The sequence below is a fragment of the Melitaea cinxia genome, chromosome Z, assembly GCF_905220565.1.
Source record: "Melitaea cinxia chromosome Z, ilMelCinx1.1, whole genome shotgun sequence".
Classification (NCBI taxonomy): Eukaryota; Metazoa; Arthropoda; class Insecta; order Lepidoptera; family Nymphalidae; genus Melitaea; species Melitaea cinxia.
Genome location: NC_059424.1, coordinates 2,217,588 through 2,236,137, shown reverse-complemented (window position 1 = coordinate 2,236,137; position 18,550 = coordinate 2,217,588). Strand labels below are relative to the sequence as shown.

Genomic DNA, 18,550 nt, shown 5'->3' with positions numbered 1-18,550 from the left:
GGCAGGCGGGATATATTGAAAAGTGGGTGGTTAATTTAGGCGCTATTCTTGTTAAAAGAAAAGTTAGTTTCAGATTTTAGTCATTTTAGAGCATCTCGTACATAAATGAAAAATTATGAATGAAGATTAAAGTGATGATAAATATGGTAATTATTAGTCTAGCAAATATTCAATTATAAAGTGTATACTATTTAGGTTGAGATAAAAAACATCTCTCGTACATTCTGTCGCGCTTACTTTCATCTAGGGTCAAGTTTAAGAGATTGTGTTTATGTAGCGATTTTGTAACAATAACAATTACGATTTTTTTTGTTTTATATTTATGTCGAATGCATTTATTTTTTAACATTCTGTATTTCTGTATCAAATTTATTATAAAATGCCACGAATACGTAATACGCTGTACGAGTAATCACAAACTGTTGCCAACTTAATTTCATTATATAATATTTATTTATAAGTATTTGTTATAACACATACTTATAAAAAGTAAATCTATACAAATAAATGAAATTGGAGTGTCTGTTTGTAATATTAATATAACCGCTTTTTGCTAAATCTGTCTTTTTCGTCCGTATATGTATTTTGATTTGTGAAAAAAATTGTGAAGTTCTCGTTAAAAGTTAAATTTAAGCAGTCAAAGGTTTAATTTTCATAGTATATTAGTTAGTTCTTTTTGAATGACGGTAGTTTAAAAATAAATTACAAATCTACCCACAAAATATAATTCTTTGTTATTTAATCTTTATATTTTGATTTCATTTTGCTTTCGCCTTTTATTTATCGCTATGGATAGTAATAACAGAGCCGTAATTATGATCAACAGTTCTGCCGTTATAAAAATGTTAACGACGCAGCAAGTCTATACAAATAAATAAAAGTGGAGTGTCTGTTTGTAATATTAAAATAATCGCTTTTTATTACATGTTTATGGATGTATTACACGGTACAAATACCAAAATGACATTTTTTTACAATTTTTGTCTGTCTGTCTGTTTATTCTGGCTAATCTCTGAAACGGCTAGACCGATTTTTGACGGTACTTTCACTGGCAGATAGCTGATGTAGTACGGAGTAACTTAGGCTACTTTTATTTTAGAAATTTATTTATTTTGTAACTCTGCGAACTGAACAATAACTTTTTGGTAACATTCCACGCGGACGAAGTATAAGAATATAAAGCTTACGTAATTTTAAGCATGAAAATAAATTCTATTTTGTTGCGGGTTCAATCTCCACACATGACAAACATTTGTATTGGCCATATAGATGTTTGTCGTGGTCGGGACGTTTGAGCTCGTGTATTTTGTATGTTTCCAGACTACCGACACCGGAGAAAACAATACTGTTTGACCGTTGAGTGTGAAGCACTTCTTAATTTATTTGAATTGAATTTATTGTATGAATGACAATTTATTAATATTAGGTATATGACTAGTATTTTTTGTTCAACGAATTGTGTATTATTTAAAATTTTATTGGTTTGCCCTATTGTAACATTAGTTTAATTTATGTATTATTTGTTATTATATATTTAATTCACAAAAGGTAATAAAATAAGGAAATGAATGACAATATAATACTTTAGTTTGTACTTTTCGAATTGAAGAGTTGTTACAAAGATAACTTGCGTGTAACTTTTTTTTTTAACTTCTATGTAAATATTTTTACGATTAGACTACCCACATAGCTTCTACTAATCCTAACATCACGTTCAACGTGCGTAATTAATAGTATATAACCTCTATCAGATTAATGTAAATACAGGGAACTCGCATACTACTTTTTTATTATTATTTATTTTATTTAACGAAACAATAGTACAATTAATGTATAACAATATAAGTCAAACATTTAAAGCACTGTTACATACACTATATGAGGCTATCAATCACCTATCAATGTTAACAAAATGTTTACTATTACTCGTTACAACAATAAAGTACTAAATATAACAGTTTTATTGTGATCTATTAAAAGTAGAATCACTTTTCATAAGAAGGCCCCGCCTCCTGCTCCCGCGCGGTTTGCTCGTGAACGCGACCCTGGCAGTGATGTCCTTTGGTCTTCGGAGGGTGTGTCCTATCCACTTTTACTTCCGCTGAGCAATTTCTTGCTTGATCGGTTCGAGTCCCGCCGATTTGTATGGTACCCCTAACCTTCAAAAATCACGTATACAAATTTCACAACTGCCGGATTAGTTTTTTGGTTACTGCGTTTTGAGTGAAGCAACCTTTGTTGGTTTAAAGAAAATGGATAATAATTTTGTTTGCAGGCAAACGAAGAAAAACCCACTTCAATTATATCGACAAATAATACAATGTAGGTAGACGAAAAAATAGTCAAGTAAATACGCATTACCAAAGATTACTCCAAAAGTTGTAATCAGATTTCGATGAAATTTAAATGTGACCACATGATAAACATCGGCTTTCAATTAAATAAAAATCATTAAAAATCGGTACACCCAGTAAAAAGTTATGTGGATTTTCGAAAGTTTCCCTCGATTTCTCCGAGATCCCATCATCAGATCCTGGTTTCCTTATCATGGTACTAAACTAGTGATATCTCCTTTCCAACAAAAAAAGAATTATCAAAATCGGTTCATAAACGACGGAGTTATTCCCGAACACATATTAAAAATATATACGGTCGAATTGAGTAACCTCCTCTTTTTTTTAAGTCGGTTAAAAAGTAATTTCACGTGTTAATAAAACTTTCCTTTTTGGTGAAAAAAATACTGTTGAATTCAAAGCTTGACTTGATAAACATTATTCGGACTTTGTACCAGGAAAATCAACCGCTGCAAAGAAGTGATTTGCTTAGTAAGTAGTAGGTGAACCACTGTTAATGACGAAAACATTGCAAAATAACAAAATGTTAGCAAAGTAATTTTAGATGGCCGTAAAGTGAAGTCGATTGAGATAGCTGAGGCTCTACAGACATCAAAGAAATATGTTGGACATATCTTGTATACATTTTTGGATTTACGAAAGCTATGTTCAAAGTAGGTGGCACGCGAGCCCAAAAAAAACAACTAATTGGTGATTCTGAGCAGTATTTGAAACTGTTCCACCATAATTGTGTTTGCAGGCAAACGAAGAAAAACCGACTTCAAATTATATCGACAAGTATTACAACGTAGGTAGACGAAAAAATAGTCAAGTAAATACGTATTATCAAAGATTACTCAAAAAGTTGTAATCAAATCTCGATGAAATTTAAATGTGACCATATGATAAACATCGGCTTTCGATTAAATTAAAAATCATTAAAATCGGTTCACCCAGTAAAAAGCTATGCGGATTTTCGAGAGTTCCCTCGATTTCTCAGAGAGCCCATCATCAGATCCTGGTATCCTTATCATGGGATATATCACCTGGGATATCTCCTTTCCAACAAAAAAAAAGAATTATCAAAATCGGTTCATAAACGACGGAGTTATCCCCGAACATACATTAAAATATATATATATATATATATATATATATATATATATATATACGATCGATTTGAGTAACCTCCTCCTTTTTTTTTTGAACTCGGTTAAAAACTATAATAATATAATTATATCAATATAAATATATATAGATAAAAACCTATTTATATTAAAGAAGACTTTTGCGTTTATCCAGTGATAAATTGTTTAAGATTTATACAATATTATGTAAATATGAATCAAGACAAATAATTTTGCTCATAAACAGCTTGTAAGGTAATGACGTAGCGTTAAGATTGTATGTAGGACTGTAGGTAGTCAAAACATTTTCCATTTATAAAAACAAAATAATTTAATAACGATAACAACTAAATCAATTTTATTATTTTTGCAGGAATGAAGACGTAAAATTTAGGTCAGTACTATTTATAAGTATACTAATTGACCTGGCGAACTTCGAATCATCGTATTTTTTTATATTTAGCAATATTAATATCTTTATATTTTAAGTTGTAAAAAGTTACATATCTGTGTAAAATTTCATTTAAATTGGTCTAATAGGTTTCGATATTAGCCCGGGCAAACATCGCGACACGAGATTTATATTTTTTGTAGGAAGTACAAACCTCTTTGTACAAACACCCCCCAAGATACAAATATTTCAAAGAACACAATTCGCTCAGAAGAAGCTGACAATTTGTTTCGATTACCTACTTTATAATAATTTCATTTATACCTACTAATGAGAACTTGAATTCATACTTAAATAATAAATAATTTTAATTTCTTGGTAACCGTTCTTTAAAGTACAATAGGACTGACATTCAGTGTCAAAGCCCTTATAAAAAATAAAAACCAACAAGAATAATTGTGTTTGCAGGCAGACGAAGAAAAATCGAAAAAGTAATACAACTTAGGTAGACGGAAAAATAGTCAAGTAAATACGCATTATCAAAGATTACTCCAAAAGTTGTAATCAGATGTCGATGAAAATTAAATGTGACCACATGATAAACATCGGCTTTCGATTAAATTAAAACCATTAAAATCGGCACACCCATAAAAAATTTATGTGGATTTTCGAAAGTTTCCCTCGATTTCTCTGGGATCCCATCGCCAGATCATGGTTTCCTTATCATTGTACCAAACTAGGGATATCTTCTTTCCAACAAAAAAAGAATTATCAAAATCAGTTCGTAAACGAAGGAGTTATCCCCGAAAATACATAAAACAAAAAAAAATTATATATATATATATATATATATATATATATATATATATATATATATATATATATATAATATATAAATTTAATATATATACGGTCGAATATAACCTCTTCCTTTTTTTGAAGTCGTTTAAAAAACATATTCCCAGAAAAATAAACCTCGATTGTTAGATATTTAAAAACATATTAAATACACGATAACGGTCGTCACACTTAACGATTTTTTTTTTTAAATTATTATTGAATTTTTATTTCTACCTACAAATTGTGTAATAAAATGCACGTACAGCAAAAACTGAACATTTGAAACATTAACTAGCATAAAAATGCATATACTTTTTTATTAAGTGACAATTAACTAGTTGCTTGTATATTTTTTGTTCATATATGTAATTTTAATTTCGTCTTGACCTTGAGATAATTACAAGAAATCTAAACGCAATTTTATTCTGATATTGCGTCGACATCTTACATCTACGACATCGAGCTACTAATTCCTATGTGATCATTTGGATGTGGTATCTTATGTTATATTTAATTTTTAAATTATAGTAGTTAACAAATTTGTTTTGACACTAGGTGACTCAACGAATTCAAAAAAACAAACTTTAGAATTTTCCTTAGGCACATGTTTAGAATTTTGTAAATATATTTGAAAGGGGAAGAGATAAAATAATGGACATGTTATGATCAAATATATATTTTACAATTACTTTAATTATGAGAAATTCGGAAGGAATGTTCCGGTGAAACAATAAACTTTAAATGTTGTTTCTTTGTTTACAGGGCTGATCATTAATTGTAATTTTGTTTTGAAAATATTCAAAAAAAAAAAAAATGTAAAAAATCAATATAAGTTTATAAAGAATTAATATAAGGTTAACACTTTCAAGAATAGAGTTAAATCTATATATTAATAAGTGAAGCAAAAACTTTGTGCCCCTTTTTATGGAAATTGCGTGGACGGAGGACTATGAAATTTCGCACACTCATAGTTTATATAGAGACAAAGCGCAGATTTGTAATATTTTTTTTTTAAATTATGCATAAAAACACATTAATTTAATAAAAAAAAAACATTGCCCATACTTCTATGTATTTGACATACCTACACACGCATATAGTTATAGTCTCTGCCAACAGAAAATTATTATTATTTTTTTTTTTATGTCAATAGGTCGGCAAACAAGCGTACGGCTCACCTGATGGTAAGCGATTACCGTAGCTTATAGACACCTGCAACACCAGAAGCATCGCAAGCGCGTTGCCGACCCAATCCCCAATCCCCCCAGGAGCTCTGGTCACCTTACTCACCAACAGGAACACAATACTGCTTGAAAACAGTATTATTTTGCTGTGATCTTCTGTAAGGTCGAGGTACTACCCCAGTCGGGCTGCTCCATATTTTGAGCAGGAAATTCCTGCTGTGCCCTACCTCAGTTAAAATATTAATGTTCAAACTTATAATTTAAATTAATTATAGTCGAATTTTGACTATTGGGCGACGACTAATAAACTTAAATACATGACATAATATTGTGAACAAATATTAATTATGCGTTTAAATATACATTACGCTTTTAGGACCTCTTTGAAGGAGACCTTGTGCAATTTCGGGGTAAAAAAATATCCGATGTTAGCCACTTTCATGATATCCGATCCGATCTTATTGCGAAAAAAAAAAATTTAGTACTTTTGCCCTGACAATCATTTCAGTTATAGGAAGCTCACAAAGACATATCCCAGAATATTCTCAATATGCATTACTTATTATACCTGCCACGGTTTTATCTTATATGTAAAATTCTCGTGTTACAATATTAGTTGACATACTCCTCCGTACGGCTGGACAGGTTTTTATGAAATTTTGTGTGTATATCGGGTAGGTCTGAGAATCAGCCAACATCTATTTTTCATATCCCTAAGTTATAAGGGTGACATACTCTTTAATTTTTTATTTTTGTGAATTTTTTTATATATTTATTTTATTATGATTTAGCATAAAAAATACACACAACCTTAAATTTTCACTCTTCTACCACCAACCCCTATATTTTGTGAGCTAGTTATAAGTAAAGATATCTTCCCCCATGCCTCGGAGAGCACGTTAAGCCATCGGTGCTGGTTGTTATCATGTACACCTGATAGCGATCGTTACTCATATATATAATATCTATCATAGTAGGGAATATTATATCCGCCAACTTCTTTATTGTATTATAATAACCTAGAAAAATCGAGTGTTCTTTAGACCACACGACTGAAGTAAAACTTATGAAACGTAACTCTATATCTTCACTAACTTATACCAACCTCTCAACTTCCGTTAGCATCGCCCGATCACACTTTTCGTGCGCATTCACCGGCATACTCCTCAAGTCAAGCGCACGTAAAGAAGGTTTACTTCAAAAAATAATTATAAGTATGTATATAGAAATACCGCATCCGAATTTATTATCTCGCGTGTCATAGCTACGTCACGAACGAACGATTATAAAAGACCAGTTTACGGGTCAGTTTCGTTTCTATCCGTCCGAACGCCTCTTATAAGTCGCACTGTTTACCCTCGCGCGCTTTGACCTAAATTCATTGCAAACATTTATTATATAGAAGCTGTTACAAGAATATTCTAGAAAATGGAGACACCGTCTCAGAACCAGGAGATCCTGTCCACTTCGCCTATGGATACGGTATTTAATTTATTTCCTTCTTATGCCATGCGACTATTTTGTTTATATTTATTTTGAAGACAAAAAAATGTTTTTATTAAAATTAAGCTATGTGATATTTCAAACGTATTATTATAACCATTTTTAATATCATATCAAAAACATTTGATATGATGTGTGGGTAACACAAAAATAAATCGTACCTACGTATTATTTTAAGTTTTTTAAATTGATATTTGTAATGTTGCTTCTTTTCGTTGGTTTTGTAGCATTTTTAAATAATAATATTAAGTTAATATTTACTATTTTTAACCGACTTCAAAAAAAGGAGGAGGTTACTCAATTACGACCGTATATATTTTTTTATTTTTATGTATGTTTGGGGATAACTCCGACGTTTATGAACCGATTTTGATAATTCTTTTTTTGTATGAAAGGAGATATCCCTAGTTCTAACCATGATAAAGAAACCAGGATCTGACGAGGGGATCCTAGAGAAATCGAGGAAAACTCTTGAAAATCCGCATAACTTTTTACTGGGTGTACCGATTTTAATGATTTTTAATTTAATCGAAAGCCGATGTTTATCATTGGGTACATTTAAATTTCATCGAGATCTGATTACAAATTTTGGAGTAATCTTTGATAATGATGGATAATGCGTATTTACTTGACTATTTTTTCGTCTACCTACATTGTATTATTTGTCGATATAATTGAAGTCGGTTTTTCTTCGTTCGCCTGCAAACACAATTATTTACTTGACTTTTTTTAAACATATACAAACGAATATTAAAATATTGCTTTGTGCAACCGCAGTGTGCGTGTACTATGTATGTGCCTAAAGATCGGCAGTTTGCTGGTTCAATTCGCACTCGGGATATATATTTGTATTTACACAAATATTTGTTTTCAGTTTGAATGTTAGTTCTTGTGCGTCTCCCCGCCGCACCTCGGAGAGCACGTTAAGCTGTCGGTCTCAGTCGTTCTCATATAAACCTGTTAGCGATCGTTACTCATAATAGGTAATATATCCGCCTACCCGCATTGGAGTAGCGTGGTGGATTAATTCTCCTACATGGAAAAAGAGGCCTATGCCCTGCATTGGGATGTTACAGGCTGAACCGTAAATAGCGGGGTCGCCGGCCGTACAGTCGGGGGACTTCGGCCGGCCGGACGACACGACCCCACACGTCTGAGGGGTGGTCTTGTTGTGAGCGAAGCCACCCCACCATTGTGTCGGGGCCCGGAGTCTTTGTCCGGGCCTACTGCCGGGGCGAGGTGGCGATGCTAGCGCGAGCCCATCTCGCCCTACCCAGGTGGACGACTGCTCACACGTGGTGGTTTTTAGTCAGTAGGAGTCTGACATAACCCCCTGGTGCCCCCGCGCCGGAGGGTATCCATGATGGATTTTCCCCACGTAAAAAAAAAAAAAAAAAAAAAAAAAACTGAGTCGTAAATCGCTTTGCTCTTACATATTAAGTTATTGAAGTACTAAGACAAATTCTAGAATGTTCCTACCAGAAATTAATATATTCCTTACACTCGTATTTTACTGTAACATTTTTGTTATTTTTGTTCCGATTTTAATTCCCATATTTTGTTTTTAAATTATTTTAATGTAACACTAAACCACGGTCTTTTATTTAGAAACAAAACAGGTATCTATCTAAATAGATTTGTTACATTAAACGGTACCCACAATGTTTTTTACTCGCTCCTTTTTTATTAAACAAAGTTGGCTTCACCTATTCTTGATAACAACAAACAGTAAATATCCAGTGGAAACCGGTTCAGACGTTTTAAAAGTCATTGTAATTATTAAATCGAAATTGTACCTATAGCAGTGCATTTTTTTATATGTTTACAATTCCAAACTTAAGAAATACATATTTACAGATATTTATGGTGCAAATTAATTAGTACGTTAATTTAATTTTAGAATATTGAAAACTATATTATGTACTATAATATTTAGTAAAAATTCGATTGAAAATTTTACAAAAACATTTTACAAACGATGTTAACCACTGTTGATTATGAAAATGATAAATCATTACATAGTACAGAACAAAGTCGCTTCCCGCTGTTTGTATGCCTTATTTTTTAACCGACTTCCAAAAAAGGAGGAGGTTCTCAATTCGACTGTATTTCTTTTTTTTTTTTTTATTTTATGTATGTTACATCAGATCTTTTGACCGTGTGGACCGATTTCAACAAATGTTTTTTTTATCGAAAGGTGGTGTGTGCCAATTGGTCCCATTTAAATTTATTTGAGATCTTACAACTACTTTTCGAGTTATATCTAATAATGCGTTTTTACTTGACGCTTTTTTCGTCGACCTACGTTGTATTATACCGCATAACCTTCTACTGGATGTACTGATTTTAATGATTCTTTCTTTTGTTGGAAAGGAGATATCCCTAGCTTAGTATCATGATAAGGAAACCAGGATCTGATGATGGGATCCCAGAGAAATCGAGGGAAACTCTTGAAAATCCGCAATAACTTTTTACTGGGTGTACCGATTTTGATAATTCTTTTTTTGTTGGAAATAAGATATCCCTAGTTTAGTACCATGATAAGGAAACCAGGATCTGATGATGGGATCTCAGAGAAATCGAGGGAAACTCTTGAAAATCCGCAATAGCTTTTTACTGGGTGTACCGATTTTGATAATTTTTAATTTAATCGAAAGCTGATATTTGTCATGTGGTCACATATAAATTTTATTGAGATCTGATCACTATTTTTTGAGAAATCTTTGATAACGCGTAGTTACTTGACTATTTTTTCGTCGATCTACGTTGTATTACTCGTCGATGTAAGTGAAGTCGGTTTTTTTTCGTTTGCGAGCAAACACAATTATTTATGTTTAAAACCACGCAACGGATTTCATAGCGTTTTTCTTTAGTAAATAGAGTGATTCCAGGGGAAAGTTTATATGTAAAATATATGTAATATATAGTAGAGGAACACTCTTGCGAAGCCGGGGCGGGTCGCTAGTAAATAATATTTTTTTTTACAATTGTAGGTAGTATAACACTTAGAGCCTATTTCAATGGTTGCCATTTACCTGACGCATGTGACGATACAAACAGCTAAAAGCTTTGGTACGTTAATCAAGGTGAAACCGGACCTAACTACAGGTTCTAGCTTTTCTAGCAGTCTGAGGGTTGGTGGCCTGACGTGCCAATATAATAAACAAAACCACTCGCGTATAAGCAATATAATGCTAGATGTTTAAAAACAGGAGACACATATAATAAAAATATTAAATATATTAAAAATATCTTTATTATACGACTAGCTGTGCCCACGACTTCGTCCGGGAGGAATTTTACAAAGTAGTTATTGTTTAGTTCGCAGAGATATAAAATAAAAATAAATTTAAAATAAAAGTAGCCTAAGTTACTCCTTATTATATCAGCTATCTGCCAGTGAAAGTCCCGTCAAAATCGATTCAGCCGTGTTAGAGATTAGCCGGAACAAACAGACAGACAGACAGACAGATAAAAATTGTAAAAAAATTGTATAAAATAAGCATTTAATAAAACGCGATTATTTTAATATTACGAACAGACACTCCAATTTTATTTATTTGTATAGATTTGCTGCCTCGTTAAGTTTTATAAATTATAGAACCGTTTACCATAGTTAGGTCTACGTCTCTGCCATAAATTACTATCCATAGCGCAAAATGAAATCAAAATATAAAAATTTAGTTACAAAGAATTATATTTTGTTGGTAGATTTGTAATTTATTTTTAAACTAGCGTCACTTAAAAAGGACTAACTAGGTAAAATAGTACGAAAATTAAATCTCTAACTGCTTAAATTTAACTTTTAACTAGAACTTCACAAATTATTTCACAAATCAAATTAAATATACGGCAGAAAATGGACATAGTTTCTGTTTGTAACAGAGACTCCAATTTTATTTATTTGTGTAGGTGTTACTAAAAATTTATACTTTTCGCAATTTTTCCTTTAACTATGCTATAAGAGTTGCTTTGTACCAAATTTCAAGTTTCACGTTCACGGGAAGTACCCTGTAGGTTTTGATTCCGTTGCGAGTGTCTTTGCTGCATAAACGGCTGTAGAGGCGTTGGATAAGAAGTTTGAATTTTTGACAGCGCCAAGAGACAGTAGACCTGAGTATGTTGTATGAATTTCTTTTTGATATCTCAACGCGTTCGTGAGAAAAAGGGTCTTGACAGAGAGACTAACATCAAAGTGATCATATAAGGTTCCGTTTTTTCCTTTTGAGGTACGTAACTCTAATAATTGTGTTTGCAGGCAAACGAAGAAAAACCGACTTCAATTATATCGACAAGTAATACAACGTAGGTAGACGAAAAATTAGTCAAGTAAATACGCATCATCAAAGATTACTCCAAAAGTTGTAATCAGATCACGATGAAATTTAAATGTGACCACTTGATAAACATCGGCTTTCGATTAAATTAAAAATCATCAAAATCGGTACACCCACTAAAAAGTTATGCGGATTTTCGAAAGTTTCCCCTTGATTTCTCTGGGATACATCATCAGATCGTGGTTTCCTTATCATAGTACCAAACTAGGGATATTTCCTTTCCAACAAAAAAAGAATTATCAAAATCGGTTCATGAACGACGGAGTTATCCCCGAATATACATATATATACGGTCGAATTGAGTAACCTCCTCCTTTTTATGAAGTCGGTTAAAAAAGGCATAATGGCCTATTTTTCTTCCTGCTGTTTAAGTCTATTTGTAATTTATGTGCAGGATAATTTTTATCCAAAACGGGTGCAACCATAGTTTATAAGGTTTACGATATTGAGTTCGATTTAATAAATGCGGAACTGTCAAAGGAATTTTAATAATCTATTACCGCTAATTACTACATATATATACATAGCTCTGTGTAACGAATAATCATTTACCTTATATAAAAAAAAATAGAATCTGTTTGCATATGCATATAAAAATACACATAACTAGAAACTCAGGAAGCCTATTTATCCCCAAAGAGTTGTTTTAAGTCCCCAAAGAGCCCGCGAGGGCCAGACTTTCGTCATTTTATATCAGCTGAAAGTTTCTCAGCGCATGCTCCCAACACAGGTAGAAGCAGTATAAAATGAAGTTCAAGAAAAATGTTTGAAGTTATGATAAAGCCACTTTGAGCTAATTTTTATATTTGACCATTGCTTCTACCAGTGTTGGGAGAAAGAGAAAGTAATTTTTAGCTTTTATGAAATGACAAAAGTCTGGCCCTCCCGGACTTTTCATCTTTGAGAATAATGGCCGTATGACAGTTTTTTTTGAAATTGAAAACAGTGAAATACTTAAGAGCGCATGCCTCGTTACCCAATAACATATTCAATATTTTTAATAACTTTTTTTTTCGTACGATTTATTTTTGAGTTACCCACACGTTAGGGAATTGTAACAATTTTTAATATCGTATATAAAAACGAACAATCCAGCGGGGATCGAATCTATACCTCCGACTGACCGTGTCGGTGCTTTAACCAATTAAGCTATGGAACGATGTACCCGTTAGATCGAAATTTTTGATATGATGATTTTTATTCGGTTCTACGGTACCGTCAAGAATTCCCTAATGTGTGGGTAACACAAAAATAAATCGTACGAATTAAAAGTAGCATGGTGTCGTCTCATGTCAAAAGATTTTCCTTGTAATATAAAACTTTGTATAGTTACGAGTTCTTTAAAGAACTCACTATAAACGGCGCCACGAAATTATTATTTACTAGCGACCCGCCCCAGCTTCGCACGGTTGCAAAAACTATCAGTATTCCTCTACTATATTATGTATGTATTACAGATATAAACCTTCTTCTGGAATCACTTTATTTACTAAAGAAAACCGCATTAAAATCCGTTGCGTAATTTTAAAGATCTAAGCATACAGACAGCGCGAAGCGACTTGTTTTATACTGTGTAATGATTTAACGATCGAAATCCTAAAATATTTGTAGTTGAAAATCACTAGCACAGTGTATGAAACAAAATACATAACGTTTTATTATTACACTTATTTCTTAGTGCATATTTTTTTAAATGACATTCTGCAAAAAATGCAGGAAAAAAAGAAGCAAGGTAGCATTCGTACAAGGTTGTATTTAAAAATATTAAATTGAATCTTACTAAACTAAAAAAAAAAGGATATCATATTTTTAAATATAGCTATAACGACCATGAAATAAAACACAAAAAAACAATAATAATATTATATAAGTTTTGTTTTTTTTAAAGCAGTCCACAAAACTTAATAAACAAAGATTAAACTGAGATTAATTGGCCAGTCTATCAATTTAATTTTACTTACGCCGAGTTGCACGAGAAGAAATTAAATTATAAGTAGTGATTAAACTAATTTAATCGCAAGAATCGTATGAAATTCTTGTGATTAAATTAGTTTAATTTCTACTTAAATTTTCATTTTGTTTCGTTCAACTCGGCGTTAATGGCCTAATTCGTAAAAAATTAAGTCAGTTGTAGATACAAATGTTTCGTCATTGTTTTCGTGCACGTACTGACAGGTCAACGACATAACGGGTCTAAGGTTATCAATTTACTTCATAATCTGAACACGTTCCATTGTAGGTACTTAAAATATATAACTTCAAGCTACTAGTTTATCAAACAAATGCTTTCATTTGTCATATCTGTTATTACCTCCAATGTCGGTTAAAGATTAATAAAATGTTTTTACTACGTATGTCTTCTAGAACATACTAGAACTGTGATTAACTTAAGCGTAATCCGGGCTACATTCAATATTATTATTATTATTATTATATATTCTTTATTGCACTAAGTAAATTTTACGATAGTCATAATAATAAAGGAAGTTGGCAAGGGCGAACTTATCTCTAAAAGAGATCTCTTCCAGTCAACCCATGGCAGTGAGTTATGATGTGAAACGCGGGGCAAAGTAGTGCAGGAATAGAGTAATAATAATAATAAAACATATAAAATGCATACACCACACATACATAAACATATATAAACATACACAGATACATCTAAATTCATACAGACATACATACATACATACATATATACATACATACATACATCTACATACATATATACGTAAAACATAAATATAATACATATATACATCTCATACATCTGTAGTGATTTTGGAAAGCAGATAGTTCTTAAGATAGTTTTTAAAAGTGGACAGCGATGAGCTTTCTTGGATGAATTTTGGGAGATTATTCCAAAGTTTAGCGGCGTATACGGAAAATGAATTTAATCGGAAGTTGGTGTTATGCCTAGGAACTTCAAGCATTGTTGTTATGCAAGAACGTCTAGAGCGGGTGGGGGTAGGAAGCAATTTGAAACGGGATCGAAGGTAAGGAGGAGATTTTTGATCATGGAGTATGTTATAAAGGAAAGAAAGGATGTGCATATCACGGCGAAGGTGGATAGGGAGCCACTTAAGTTTAGTACGAAAGTGGGAGATACGATCATATTTGCGTAAACCAAAAATAAAGCGTATAGCAAGATTTTGTAGACGCTCCAATTTACCAAGTAGCTCCTGTGTCACATCTAAATAGCACACATCTGCATAGTCGAGAATGGGTAAAAGAAGGGATTGCGCAAGCAAAATTTTGGTTTTAAATGGTAAAAAGAATTGGAGACGCTTCAGAGAGTGAAAGGTATGGTGCATTTTTCTGCTGACCTCGCTGACATGAGCTATCCAAGATAGTTTTTGTCTATAACCAAGCCCAAGTTCCTAACTTTTTCACAGTAAGGAATAGGTGTGCCACGGTACAAAATGGGAGGAATAGCACTCCAATCGATTCGGTTTCTTAAGCGACTGCTACTGACAATTATTGCTTGTGATTTAGCTGGATTAATAAGAAGACCGAACGATTTAGCCCACAGGTCAATAGCTGAAAGGTCTTCGTTTAGAGTTTTAATAGACTCATGCAGCTCGGTCAGCTCAAAATGACGATATATTTGCAAATCATCTGCATACAGGTGGTAGGGAGAAGAAATAGCACGAGAGATATTATTAATAAATACAGAGAATAATAATACGGAGAATAATAATATAATAATACAGTATTTACGTAATTAAGCCTTATTTTAAAAATACGTTGTATTTATCAGTCTCTTTCTTCCATTTACAGCCAAAACTTATGCATGGAGGCAATTACATTGCTGAAGGGAACGATTCAAACAAATCGACATGGCTGCTTTTCTCCCCCGAGACACCCGATGAAGCTGGTTCCCTGGCAAGATTCTTGAGCATCTTCTCCACTCACGGTGTGAATCTCAGCCATATCGAGTCTCGTTCCTCAGCTAGGAGACCTGGTTATGAGTTCATGGTGGAATGCGAGCACGGATCCGGTGATTTTGGTGCTGTTTTGGCAGAGTTAAAGAAAAGTACTGGTTACTTGAACATTATTTCAAGAAACTACAAAGACAATAGATGTAAGTGTCAATCAATACAATTTGTTTTATTTGTATTTATTTTGCACCGTGGATTAACTATGAAACCAACAATGTGCTTAAATTCTATTAGAGTAATTTTAGGTTATTGTCGTTAATATCGTCTGTATTACAGCCGCCGTACCCTGGTTCCCGAGGCGCATACGTGATTTGGACAGATTTGCGAATCAGATTCTTTCGTACGGTTCAGAATTAGACGCAGACCACCCTGGCTTCACGGACCCAGAGTACCGAGCTCGCAGGAAATACTTCGCTGATATCGCCTATAATTACAAGCACGGCCAGCCCTTGCCCCATGTTAACTACACGAAAGATGAAATCGCAACATGGGGCGTTGTATTTAAAAAACTCACAGATTTATATCCAACCCATGCTTGTAAGGAGCATAACCACGTTTTTCCATTACTGATCGAAAACTGTGGATACAGGGAAGACAATATCCCACAACTTGAAGATGTGTCCAATTTCCTCAAAGGTTTATATGATTTTCTGTTTAAACTCATGTATTACAACTAGTACAGTACTAGTATTACTAGACAGCTTTATCCAGTTTATAATTTGTAAAAGTACAAAAAAAAAAAAAAATTTATAACAACCCTCTAAGATTGTCAGTTAAAAATTACACGAATGTACTGACTAAAAATATGTAATTTTATTTTCAATTAAAAACTAATTGTTTAACAAAGGATGCTTTATTTTTTCAAGTATTTTATATTTATATTTGATATATAATTTGCAGATTGTACGGGATTCACTCTTCGTCCAGTAGCGGGTCTACTGTCGTCAAGAGATTTCCTGGCTGGTCTGGCTTTCCGGGTGTTCCATAGCACCCAGTATATAAGGCACCACTCCCGCCCACTCTACACGCCGGAGCCAGACGTGTGTCACGAGCTGCTAGGTCACGCTCCGTTGTTTGCTGATCCAGCTTTTGCACAGTTCTCCCAAGAAATTGGTCTGGCGTCGCTCGGAGCACCAGATGACTATATAGAAAAACTTGCCACAGTTAGTTGACCTTTTAATATACTATTTAATTTTCCGTTTATAACAACTAGGTAAACATATTAGTGTTTCTTTATTTCGGTTATTTAGATATTAATGACTGTAATAATATAATGATATTACTGATAATTTACTCTCTTCAGTAGTAATTGGTAAAAAAATTCAGAATTTTTATTATTAATGTCAATTTATATACATGCATATAATAGAAATATGACTGACTTGACTAGCCCTTTGGCGCAGTTTATAGTGACCCTGCTTTCTGCTCCGGGGTTGTGGGTTCGATTCCCACCCCGAATCTGGGTGTTATATATATTTATTTATATACGTATTATTTATATGTATGTTTATCAAAAAAAGTAGCTATACCAGTCGGCTGTTACCTATAACAAAAGCAGTTAGTTGCTTACTTTAGGAACAGATGACCGTCTGTGTATGTTGTAAAAAAACAAAATAAACAAAAAAAAGAATAAAATTACTAAAGTAATAAGTACTACACGTTAAAATACCAAATCTGATAACACTTACACTTATCATTGTTTTCTAATCTGTTTTTAGTGCTTCTGGTTCACCGTGGAATTTGGTTTATGTCGTCAAGAGGGTGAACTCAAAGCTTACGGTGCAGGACTGTTGTCATCGTTCGGTGAACTACAGTACTGTCTCTCCGATAAGCCGGAATTGAGAGAATTTGAGCCAAGTATTACAGGAATGCAAAAGTACCCCATCACTGAATATCAACCAGTTTACTTCGTAGCAAATAGCTTCGAAGACGCAAAGGAGAAAATGATGTAAGTAATATTATTAGTTGTATTATTTTAATAAATTATTAGACACTATATAAAATTTTTGCAATACACACACGAATAACGAATTACTGAGATGGGGTACATAGTAGCAAATATCCTGCCCAAATCTGGAGCAGCCTGACTGGGGAATTACTTTGAGCTTACAGAAGATCACAGCTAAATAATACTGCTTTCAAGCAGTCATGTGCTCCTGTGGTGGGTTTGGAGGTAGGGTCGACAACGCGCTTGCGGTCCTTGTGGTTTTACAGGCTATAGAGGCTACGGTAACCGCTTATTTTAATGTGGGTCGTACTATTATAACCTTGACCAGTTAGCCTTATTCCCTATTCAGCATTCCTATTCTACCTATTTAGCACTTCTATCATTTAGCAGGTGTTAATACTTATCCGCCCTAACTTACCTATTTAAATTTTATAACTACTATTCATATAGATAATCCATTTCAATTAAAATTAAAATCAAGTATATAATTATATTTTACTTATCATACCCTTGTTTTTAATTCAGCAAATTCGCTCAAACGATACCTCGTGACTTCGGTGTCAGATACAACCCATACACCCAGAGTATCGACATCCTTGATTCACCGCGGCAAATGAGGGACCTTTTTAAACAAATTCATCAGGAAATGGAGCTATTAGTCAGCACGATGGACAAATTGTAGATTAGATATGTATATACATTTCATTATATAATGGATCGTATGAAAGGCTGGAAGAATGTAATATATTTTTTAATTTGTCAGTAACTAAAGGAGTATATGCTTAAGAGCCATTCAAAAATAACTCAAAAAGTTGTTATCAGATCTCAATGAAATTTAAATGTGACCTCATGATAAATATCAGCTTTCGATTAAAATAAAAATTGTCAAAATCGGTCCACCCATTCAAAAGTTATGCGCTATAATACAACGTCGACAAAAAAATAG

At 33.0% G+C, this 18,550-nt stretch overlaps 1 protein-coding gene across 1 annotated transcript; it reads left to right on the top strand.

The window, feature by feature from the left end:
- The first annotated feature begins 7,194 nt into the window (after positions 1-7,194).
- Positions 7,195-18,475, top strand: LOC123668470 (protein henna). The gene is made up of 6 exons (XM_045602200.1): positions 7,195-7,357; positions 15,496-15,799; positions 15,933-16,292; positions 16,557-16,819; positions 17,375-17,604; positions 18,130-18,475. Exons 1-6 carry the CDS (start codon positions 7,304-7,306, stop codon positions 18,284-18,286), a joined length of 1,368 nt encoding a protein of 455 aa, XP_045458156.1. The 5' UTR covers positions 7,195-7,303; the 3' UTR covers positions 18,287-18,475.
- Positions 18,476-18,550: the final 75 nt, after the last annotated feature.

Bases quoted from the DNA above. Each gene is read 5' to 3' on its own strand.
- LOC123668470 (XM_045602200.1), top strand. From the start codon at position 7,304: ATGGAGACACCGTCTCAGAACCAGGAGATCCTGTCCACTTCGCCTATG. The intron at 7,358-15,495 runs GTATTTAATTTA...TTCCATTTACAG, and splicing joins CCACTTCGCCTATGGATACG to CCAAAACTTATGCATGGAGG. The intron at 17,605-18,129 runs GTAAGTAATATT...TTTTTAATTCAG, and splicing joins GACGCAAAGGAGAAAATGAT to CAAATTCGCTCAAACGATAC.